Below are 11495 nucleotides of genomic sequence, written 5' to 3' on the forward strand. Positions count from 1 at the left end.
TGCCCTTGACCGGAATCGAACCTGGGACCTTTCAGTCCGCAGGCCGACGCTCTATCCACTGAGCCAAACCGGTTTCGGCGAATTAGAATTCTTAATTCTTAAAAACCTTAATTTTCAGTGACAACTAGCAATCTTTAGATTGGCAAATTTATGAATCATTTTATAACTTCTAGAAACAGGTTTTTTCATTGGCAAATACACTCATATTTTCAAGAGACATAACAAAATATGTGAACCCTCTTTTTTAAACCCAGGCAAGACAAACATATATTTTATGTTAATAACTCTAAAAGACATCAACCAAGTTTAAACCAGCTTTAATATCAAATATTTTCCCCGACCGCATGATACTAAAAAACAAACAAAAAACATTTGGGACAGTTTTATTTATTTTTACCACATACATAAACAGTATTACTCATAATTGTAGAGAAGGCAAGATTTTTCATTTGTCCATGACAAGTTTTAAGAAAGCTGGAGTGGGAGCTCGGCTGGTGTGGCTCATGGTTGAGCTTTGACCTATGAACCAGGAGGTCACAGTTCGATTCCTGATCAGGGCACATGCATGGGTTTCAGACTCGATCCCCAGTGGGGAACGTGTACTCTCTGTCTCCCTTCCTCTGACTAATCAACAAATATGTGTGTGTGTGTGTGTGTGTGTGTGTGTGTACACATATATACATATACATATATATACTAGAAGCCCAGCACACGAAATCACATAGCCCCACCCACCCAAGAAGCCTTGCATGGCTTGCAGCCCCCCCCCCCGCCCCCCGCCACCCGAACGTCTTGCCAAGCTCCCAGCCCCGCCCACCTGTGCCAGTCTTTGGTCCTTAGGACCACAGGTTTTTCATAATATAGATAAGCTGGAGTGAGGCCCTAGCCAGTTTGGCTCAGAGGATAGAGCGTCAGCCTGCAGACTGAAGGGTTTGATTCCGGTCGAGGGCACATGCCTAGGTTGCAGGCTCAATCCCCAGTAGTGGGTGTGCAGGAGGTAGCTGATCACTGATACTCTCTTATCATTGATGTTTCTGTCTCTCTCTCCCTTCCTCTTTAAAATCAATAAAAAATTTTATTATTAAAAAAAAAAAAAAAAAAAGAAAGCGACCAGATCCAAGATGGTGGCCAGGAGGAGGCTGATGAAGGAGCTTGAAGAAATCTGCAAATGTGGAATGAAAAACTTCTGTAATGTCCAGGTTGATGAAGCTAATTTATTAACTTGACAAGGGCTTATTGTTCCTGACAACCCTCCATATGATAAGGGGGCATTCAGAATGGAAATCAACTTTCCAGCAGAATACCCATTCAAATCACCGAAGATTACATTTAAAACAAACATCTATCACTCCAACATCGATGAAAAGGGACAGGTCTGTCTGCCGGTAATTAGTGCTGAAAGCTGGAAGCCAGCAACAAAAACCAAGCAATCCAGTCTCTCATAGCACTGGTGAAGGACCCCTAGCCTGAGCACCCCCTTCGGGCTGACCTAGCTGAAGAATACTCTAAAGACCATAAAAAAATTCTGTAAGAATGCTGAAGAGTTTACAAAGAACTATGTAGAATAGCGACCTGTGAACTAAAATCTGCCACAATTGATTCCAGGGAGTGTGAGCAGAGACCCCGAGCAGAGCATTCAGACACCCCGCAAAGCAGGACTCTGTGGAAAATTGACACAGGCCACCACCTGGCGTTTGCTTGTGGCCGTTACTAACTTTCTACAGTTTTCTTAATCAAAATAGGTCTTAGGTAACCTGTCAAGAAAGGATTAAAAATTTAAGATGTTCTTAAAAAAAAAAGAAAGCTATAGTGGGGAGACAAGAGATATCAGGCATGACTGACTTTAGCCACTTGAGTTTTGAAGGGTCATTTTTCCCCCTCACATTGAGGTGGGGCCATCTGCTCCTAAAGCCTTCACAGGATTCTGGGCAACAAAAAACACACAAATCTAATCTGAAACTGAAAGTACATCTCTCCCCCAAATAAAAAGGCCAGACCACTGCCTTCTCAGGCACTTCTATCAAAGACGGACCAGGACCGAATCACCAAGGATCTCCAGGAAATCAGGTACCTGATAACTCAGTTCTGTTCTCTGAAGGGGAAGGGTCTCTGAGTGTGAGGACCCCAGGAGGGCTCCTAAGGAGAGACTGGTGTTTGGATGGGACTGGAAGAATATCTGAAGCCAGAGGTGATTCCTATAGTGGCAGTTATTCCAAGAGCCAAAGCCACAAAGTCAGATCTGTGTAAGAAATATTCCAGGTAGGGGGGTGAGGTCAGACCTGGCAAATAGGGAACCATATCGAAGGACAGACATGCTGTCTATCCATCCCTCTTAAATTTAAAACCTTAATCTTAGATTGTGCAATTTATATCCCAGAATTCTGAGGCAGTACTGTTGGTCCCTGTGTCTCATGGTCCCTTGTGCAAAAGTGTCCTCCCCCTTCCTATGGTTAGTCAAGCCTAGATCTTCAGGTCAGAATAGGAATATACTTATTTCCCTCCTTCCCCACACCAAATTCTACCTTTCCTTCAAACCAAGAACCCCCTGAAAGCTTCCATGCATGTTAGCTCCCCTGATAGAAGTAAAGGTTGACAACATTGAGAGATGTTCAGAAGTATTGACTTAAGTTTGAGCCCCAGATTAACAAAACTTTGAGACAATCTTAAAAAACACACACAACCTACACATTTGTGAAAGGATTCATAGTAATTTTTTAGGGGGAGTAAAATGTCAGGGCTTGTGAAGGATCCACTAAAATGTGATCTGTTTTTCTCACTGGCCATCTGAGTGACACCCAGCTCTGCCTATGACCAGGATTAACTGTTTCTTTACCAGCTCCCTACTGATTCACTGCTCCCTGTGTGCAGGACCCAGGCAGAAGTCCTGGTTAGCTGCCCAAAAAGCAGAGTATATAGGACTCGGGCTTCCAGATTTGCAGTAGGGATGGAGTCATCAGCACACTCACAGTGGAACTAATGTTCACACCTCACTTTCATTATCTTATATTTTTTTGCAGTTAGTTTTGAACTTGGAGATGACTTCTCTTCTAGCCACAGCAGTTCGCTTTTTGATCCTAACTCCATGGCTAACACAACAGGTAATATATATCACCCCCTCCACCCAGATCCTGCTGACTGGCTTTTCCCTCACATCTTTAAAAGTGTAAAATTCCCACAGTTGAGTCTGAGGGTAAAGCCATTGAGAGAGCATGAGTCTGAAAAGATTATTTTAAATATCTGGAAACAAAACAGAGTAACAAAGCCTAGTTTTTTCTTTTTACACTACTCACGGTATAATAAGATTGTCTTTGTGTGTGTACCATACATGAGTGCTATGACAGGAACATGTCACATTTCATGCTAAGCAAGAAGTCCAGACTGTGGGCTCTGGGCGCATCCAGTACTTGCAAATGGGTCCAAGAACACTACCTCTTCTCTACAGGTGACCGGCCGGGTACGACCAACTAATTCATGTGAGCTAGGGATGGCTGAAAATGCGTTTGATGATCAGTATGTGGGCTGTACTGAAGAAATGGAGGCAAAAGCACCCCAGCTGTTAGAAGAAGAACTTAAAGTGAATAGAAATTTAAGAGCAGAATGGAAAAAGGCAAAGACAAAATGGGAGGAAATAAAGAACAAAATTGACTCTTCAAAACGACTCAATGATTCCCATGGAATAGCTCTAGTCGCCTATACTGGAGATATTGCAATAGAATTTAACAAAGCTGTCAGAAACTTCCGTGAAAATACACATAAGTTTCAGTTCAAAGCCTTCCATTATTATTTGACAAGAGCTCTTCAGCTTCTCAGGACAGGGGAGTGTTATATAGTTTATAGAGGCTGTAAGACAAAGTTTGATTACAGTGGGAAAGGAAATGTACGTTTTGGCCAATTTACCTCTTCATCTCTCTCTGAAGATAAAGCTAGAAGGTTTATTTCAGGTCATAAGGGAACACTGTTTACTATCAGAACCTGCTTGGGTGTTAAAATTGAAATGTTCTCTCAGCATCCATCAGAAAAGGAAGTGCTAATTCCAGGCTACGAAGTGTATCAACAAGTCATCCAAAATAACAATGACGTTTCACTTGACAGGCCCCAAAAATTTAAGAGTAACTACAATTGCTTCTATATCAACAGCTCAGGTGAGTCTGGGACTGTGTCCCAGGTGGGAGTGGTGGGGACACCCTGAAATAGAAGAGGGAGTTCTCTGCTACCAGAGGCCACCAGGGCAGAGCACAATGGGGCCTTCAACCAATTGCTGATGAGTATTAGGTTCCTAAAAATACAGGGCTGATATCCTGGAATAGAGAGCAGCTCAGGCAGTTCCTCGTCTGGCCATGCTCTTAACTTCCCTGCTGTGCAAAACGGTCAGAAAGATCTGCTGGGCACCAGGAAACATGAGTTTTGGAAACTAATATGTCAGGGGGTACAGGAAAGGTTTGGGGGAGCTGGGAGACCTGTTCTCAGGCAGAACAATACAGCCACTGCAGTAATCCTGCCAGGAGATGAGGGTGCCTGAGCTGAGCAGGGGGCTGAGGTCATCAGGGAAGTTGGGGAACTGGTGTTGTCTATGAGATATTCTAGGAGAAAGAGAGGAGGGGGAGTATGGTTAGAAAATAGGATGGTGGGCCTTGAGATTTCCAGGGTGGGCACTTTACAGAATGTGAGTTGTCTGGAGGACATTTCCATAGCAGTGGTTGGTTAGACTGAAGAGCAGGTGAACAGTGTTGGAGCTGAGGAAATCAAAGAACTGGAAGAGTTTGCACCAATGGGCCACATAGTAGACCCAATGCACAGGATGATACCTAGACTGATGAAGGTTAGAGATGGTAAAACCATTAGTGAAGGCATATGAGTGAAGACATATCAGTAGTGGCTGGAAGGCTGTTGTTACCTGTCCAGCCCTGTGATGGGTGAGAAAGTGCCACCAAGGGTTGCCTCCACTTTACCCAACCTTTCCCAAGGTGTCCTGGCTCTCAGGTTTCCTTGCATTTACACCTATCATTTCTTCTGGCCTGAGATCTCTGACTTCATGTCATATTTCATCCAATCTAAGACACTATCAATTTAGTAAAGTAATTATCTTTCACTATCTCTCATTATCTTTCACTAGCCTAGATATCACTTCTAATTATAAAGCTTCCTTGATACTCTGAGGCAAAATTAAATACCATGTTCCATGCCATAAGTTTGGGGGCAGACAATCTTAATGGTAATCCAGGCTCAACACCATTAGTTCCGTGAATTTGAACAAGTTACCTGAGCAATCTATGTTTCAACTACCTCATTCGTAAAATGAGGATATAAATAGTAATACTTCAGTAGTGTGTCTGTGAGAATTAAAGAAGTTCTTAACTTATTGCCCGGGACATCAGTATTGCTTAACAAACACTCTTCTTTTTGCCGCCATGGAGAACCTTGTATGCATCTCAGCCATACATTCTCCATCTCTATGGTAATAATTTGTTTACAGTCTGGTAATCTCTTTAGTGCCAGAGACTTTGTCTTCCTGCTCCGCCTGCACCCAGGGCCTGTCATTAATGCTTGGCTTGAATCAGGACTCCAGTAGTTGTTGCTGAAGGAAGTTAGGTTTTGTTGAGATGCCAGGGTCCAGCCAGAAGTGGACCTGAGCTGCAGAGGGACTGAGTATCCAGCAAGTTTCAACCAAATTAGTCGTTATGCTCTGAAATGTTGCTGGAAACAAGAGAAAAGTTTGAGGTAGAAAGGAACTGCAGAGAGTGATTACTGGGGGACTCTGAGTTTTTTCCTGTAGAAATTCTGAATTTGGATCAAGCCTAATAAAAACAGGACAACCAGGAAAACAATCCAGCAGAGGAAAGGTGCTGCGCTCCCATCTCAGGCGCAGTGCTTGATGTTCATTCAGATTCAGGCAGACTGAGCTGAGAATCCCAGGAGAGGAGGCCAGATACCACCCAAAGACTGAACTCTTATTAACACTAGACTAGAGTATATATGTTGCTGCAAAAGATGTATGTTCATGAGGTCCCGATCCAGAAACATATTCCTAAGTGGACAAAGACAAACATGGAGGGGCTCCCACAGTGGCCAGGGATCTGCAGGTCTCATTTGGGGAAAGCCATTCTTACTGAGGCACATGTGGCTGGGAGTACAGGGGCCTGAGAAGTGGGGATGGGAGGGGTGAGGGGCCCATAGCCCTGAGAACTCAGTCCACTCAACGTGACCTTAAATTCAGAGACCCAAAAGGATGTGTTCTCACCAACATCTCCCTTTCTGGTATTCCTGGGTATTTCAGGAGCCCCTGAAAGGCAAAAGGAGAGTCTAATTAATGGCTAAATAAAAGGAACCCCTCAGGCTCACACTGGTGGTGTTTTGAGCCTTGTGGGAAGCTTGAAAAGTCTGAGAGGCCCATGTCTAAGAAACACCATAGAGAAACCAAACCTTTCCTTCTCTTCCTCCCATTGCAGGAATGAAAGAAAGTTCTGCATTCATTCTGCTGCTGCCTGGCCTCCTGGTCCTGAGGCTCCTCCCTGCTGAGCTGTAACCTTGCCCTGCATGGTGCCTGGTTCTGCATGGGGTATTGGGAAGGGAGGGACACAGGGTCTGTGTGTGGCTTATGTTAGTGCTCACATCCCCCAAGACATATAAGGGATCTTCTGGGTCTGACCACAAAAGTATGCTTCCTGTCTGCAAATGCACTTACTTCTGAGATAAGTCCCTAGTCTCTCGACACTTCGCTGGGATTAAAAAGCAATGCTTTTACACACTGTCAGCAGTAACGGTCTTTAAAATGCAATTTAATCTTGATGAATGTTATAATCTAAAGAAATAAACCATTGATAACCACACCTTGCTTCTCTGTGACTAGATTTTACTACTAGTTGTATTCTTTGCCCAGGAAATTCTCCCAGGGCATTTGATGTGATGCTGGCATTTTCACAGTTGAGAAGTTTCATATCTTACACTTCTCACAGATATCCTTGAAGCCTTGATTGATTGAGCCAGAAATACCAGAGCTGCGTTAGATAAATCCTCCCTGCACCACCCCACCAGAAACCCAAGCAGTCACCAAGCCCTGTCAACTTTAACAATAGCTCTCTATTGATTGGGGAAGTATTTCTTAAGACAAAAAAAAAAGCATAAGCTATAAAGAAATTTTTTGACATAATAACAACAATATAACTCTAATGTATTGGGTACTTACTATGTATTAGGCACTCATTGTTCTCCATTGTTCTAAGTAAGCACTTAATATGTTTAGTCATTTAGCCCTCACAATAACCCTATAAGGTTAAGTTCTATTTTTCTCCAATTTTACACTTGAGGCACTGAGGTTATGTAATTCACTGTCAAAGAATAAAACAAAGGTAAGGAACAAGGGAAGGGAATAGACTAGGGAGAGGAAGGGGGTGAGGTGTTAGGAGGGGTTATTCTAATTAAGCAGTGAAAACTAGTACTCCTGATAGGATAGAGTCCATAGGTCTGCACATAATTGGCTACAATAAATCCTAAATTCTTTGCAGTTAAAATCTGGCATACAGTCCTAGCTGGTTTGGCTCAATGGATAGAGTGTCAGCCTGCGGACTGAAGAGTCCCAGGTTTGATTCCAGTCTAAGGCACATGTCTGGATTGCGGGCTCGATCCCTAGTTGGAGGTGTTCAGGGGGTAGTCAACCAATAACTCTCTCTCATCATTGATGTTTCTATCTCTCTCGCCCTCTCCCTTCTTCTCTCTCTGAAATCAATAAAAATATATTTTAAAAAATTCCGCATAGAGCCCTAACCGGTTTGGCTCAGTGGATAGAGCGTGTATATGTGGACCAAAGGGTCCCGGGTTCGATTCCGGTCAAGGGCACGTACCTCGGTTGCAGGCTTCTCCCGGGCCCTGGTCAGGGTGCATGCAGGCGGCAACCAATCGATGTGTTTCTTTCATATCGATATTTCTCTCTTCCACTCTCTCTAAAAATCAATTGAAAAATATCCTCGAGTGAGGATTAAAAAAAAGCAAAACAAAAACAAACCCCCCCAAAACGCTAGCTGTTTTTCTGCATTTGTTTACAGTCCAGGCTCACATCTAGTTTCTATTGGGCCGTTTCTTGATTGAGGAGCTGGCCACGCTCCCAAGTTCTCACAGTCTGCTTACAGACGGCCTTCATCATATTCCCACGGGGTGGAGCTTGGGAAGGGGCCATACAGACAGTAATTTCAACTGCTTCTCCAGTGGCTCACGTGAGTCTGAGACTGTGTTCCAGGTGGGAGTGGTGAGGCCTTCATGAAATAGAAGAAGCCACAAGGCAGAGAACAACAGGTCCTTCAACCAGCTGCTGGAGAGTATTAGATTCCTAAAAAGACAGGACCGATATCCTGGAATAGAGAGCAGCTAGGGCAGTTTCTAGTCCAGCCAAGCTCTCACCCACCCGTGCTGTGCAAAAAGGTCAGAATGATCTGCTGGGTTCCAATGAACATGCGTTATGGAAAAATACCAGAATGTGTGGCAATGGAAAGTCAGGGGGGTCAGAAGACCTGGTTCCAGGCAGAATGGAGTGGCTACTGCGTTAAAACACGGGCAAACATGCCGGTGCCTGAACTGAAGCAGTGCTGTGGTGACTGAAGGAGGTCAGGGAACTGGTGTTCTCTATGAGTTGTTCTAGGAGAAAGAACCTGAGAGCTGGGTGGAAGGGGAGTATGGTCAGAAAACAAGAGGATGGAGCTCAAGATTTCAAAGGTAGAATCATTAAAACTTTGATTAGATTCTGGAATATCTCCATGGAAATGTGCTCTGAAATTTCTCTAAAAAATAAAAACCTTTTGCCCGGCCAGCGTGACTCAGTGGTTGAGCGTCAACCTATGAACCAGGAGGTCATGGTTTGATTCCTGGTCGGAGCACATGCTCGGGTTGCGGGCTTGATCCCCAGCAAGGGCGTGCAGGAGGCAGCTGATCAATAAGTCTCTCTCATCATTGATATCTCTCTCTCTCTCTCACTTCCTGTCTGAAATCAATTAAAAAAGAGAAGAAGCATTCTAAAAAAAAAAAACAACAGAAATCAAAGCTTTCAGTTTCAGAAACTATTTTCAGTTCTAGAGGGACTGTGAGTTTTTGCAAGGAGTCTAAAAAATGTCTTTTATATTCGCATCAGGCCTTAATGGAAATAAGTAAGTAGGCCAGCAGAGGAGAGATGCTACCCAACATTTGAATGTAAGGATTACCACCAGACAATGGTAAAGAAGCTAGATTTCATCAAGAGTCAGAAAAACAAGTAACATATGAGTAGGACAAATAGTTCACAACTTTGGTCAGAGAAAGAATTTGTTGCAAATAATAGGATTTCCATGAGGTCAGAGCCAGAGACACATTCATGGGTAGAGAGACAAGCACAGAGGGACCCCTATGATGGCCAGAGGCTCTCTAGGCCCCCCACAGGAAAGGTCTCTCTTTCAGGGAGCTGCATTCAAGGTGCCAAGTCGCTCAGAGCTGAGGACTTACAGCCTGGAGAGCCAAGACCTAGAAGCAGGAGAGACTAAGTTGCGCATCAGGCTTGCCAGCGCAACTATCAGAGACTCTCAGGTTGGAACTCCAATAGAGAGGACAAGAACCGAAGGACAATTGCCGGGGTCCAGCCCCAGCAGGTCCAGGGGTCCCCAAAGGTGTGGACGGAGTCGGCGAAGAAGGAAGGACACGGTGGCAGCGTTCAGTTGATCAGCAGCCTAGCCAGGATCTCCAGCCAAGTTCTGGTTAGGATCTCCAGCCAGGTTCTGTGTCCATGTTCTCTTGCTAGGTTCTCCAGCCAGGTTCTGTCCAGGTTCTCCAGCCAGGTTCAGTCACCAGGTTCTAGTCAGGTTCTCTTGCCAATTTCTGTAGTCAGGTTCAGTCCAGGATCTTTTGCCATGTTCTCTCCAGCGAAGTTCTTCTGTCTGTAGGTTCTGTGTAGGTGCTGTCTTCTTTCTGTCTCCTAAGTTCTGTGTCTTGCTGTCTTGTTACATCTGTATTTATACCAGTTGATTCAATCCTTTCAATCTCTATTACAAAGGTTAGGGCGTTTCTTATCTCCATTCCAGGGAGTAAAGATTATGTAGCTTAAGCATGATTGTTCATAGTTAAAGTGATTAATTACCCGCCTGGCACTTGGTTGAGGGGTTTTATTCCCTCCCTAACTTCAGGGGAAAATCCCTACCTGGGGAAACAACCTTTCTCAGAGAGGAGACCTTGGTTAAAACACATAGTGCCAAGAAGGTGAGCAAACATATTAAGAACAGTATGCCATATATGCCAGGTCCCTTGAAACAGCAAGGATGGACCGGCTCCCGGCAGACAATGTCCTTGGGATCTTCCAAGGTGTTGCAGGAATTCCTGGTAGGTGAGAGGGTTTCCAGCTGGGAGTCCAGAGGAGTGGACCTGAGAGCCCCTCTGCCTGAATTATTGGTTGAAGTATGTTGCTGGAAAGGTCTAAGAGGCCCATGTTCTCAAACATTTCTTCCCTTTCCAGGTACACGAGAAGGTCCTGTCTTCCTGGTTCACTTTCCTGGACCTGCTGAACAATAGTCCTCACCTGGTTCCTGATTTTACATTGTCTTCAGTGTAGAGTCTATATAAAAGGGAAGGGTGGGGGTCTGACTGCTTCCTTTATTATGGCAAATATTAGGAGGCATAAGTGGAATCTTTTCCTTGGTTCACAGTTACTGCTTTTTTTTTCTACATAGAAATCCAACGGATCTCTGAGTTGTACTACAAGATTATGTGATCTGTTTTGAGAATTTCTAGCTAATCTGACATATATTCTGTTTAAGTCCTTCAGAGTGATTAACAGCTGTACACACTGTCAGCACTAGTATTAAAGATACACATATCTGATATAATAAAGAGCTAATATGACATTTAACCCTCACGCCATCACGCCGTCACAAGATGGCTGTGTCCACAGCAGGGGCGGGGTTCCCATAACACAAGATGGCTGAACCATCAGCGGAGGCGGGGCTCCCGTAATGAGCCGTAACAAGCGTTCAGCAGGGACCTGAGGCTGCGTGGTGCTGGGCTGGGGCGGGGTACCTGACGCTGCGCCCCTGCCTGGCGGGGCTTGACGGGGGACCTCAGGACGCGCCCCTGGCCCTGGCCCAGGCTGCAGGACCTCAGGCTGCACCCCCTATCCCAGTACCAGGCTGGGAGACCTGAGGCTGTGCTCCCCACCTGGCGGGGCTTGACAGGGGACCTCAGGCTGCACCCCTCCCCCCACCCCGCCCAGTGGGACTTGACAGGGGACCTGAGGCTGCACCCCGCCCTAGGCCAGGGGACCTGAGGGTGCGCCGGGGGACCTGAGGCTGCGCCCCCACCTGGCAGGGCTTGACAGTGGCCCTGAGCCTGCGCCCCCCAACCGGTGCTGGGCTGGGGGACCTGAGGCTGTGCCCCCCGCCTGGTGGGGCTTGATGGGGGTGGGGCCCGCCAGGTCTGGGTCTCGCGTGATTTTGAGGCACGCGTGGGTGAGCAGGGACTTGACTCTGGGTCCCACGGCACCCCCAAATCTC

At 45.5% G+C, this 11495-nt stretch overlaps 1 protein-coding gene and 1 pseudogene across 2 annotated transcripts; both read left to right on the top strand.

Moving 5' to 3' along the window:
• Positions 1-1121: 1121 nt before the first annotated feature.
• On the top strand, positions 1122-1470 carry LOC308525492 (ubiquitin-conjugating enzyme E2 L3-like; annotated as a pseudogene). Its single transcript has one exon. The product of its transcript is annotated as a ubiquitin-conjugating enzyme E2 L3-like (transcript).
• Positions 1471-3035: 1565 nt separating this feature from the next.
• Positions 3036-6523, top strand: LOC308525637 (T-cell ecto-ADP-ribosyltransferase 2-like; the record flags this gene model as incomplete). Its single annotated transcript, XM_081100402.1, has 3 exons — positions 3036-3098; positions 3443-4142; positions 6447-6523. 3 exons carry the CDS (start codon positions 3036-3038, stop codon positions 6521-6523), a joined length of 840 nt encoding a protein of 279 aa, XP_080956528.1.
• Between the last annotated feature and the right edge of the window lie 4972 nt (positions 6524-11495).

The sequence above is a fragment of the Myotis nattereri genome (assembly GCF_964212035.1).
Source record: "Myotis nattereri genome assembly, chromosome: 9".
NCBI lineage: Eukaryota > Metazoa > Chordata > Mammalia > Chiroptera > Vespertilionidae > Myotis > Myotis nattereri.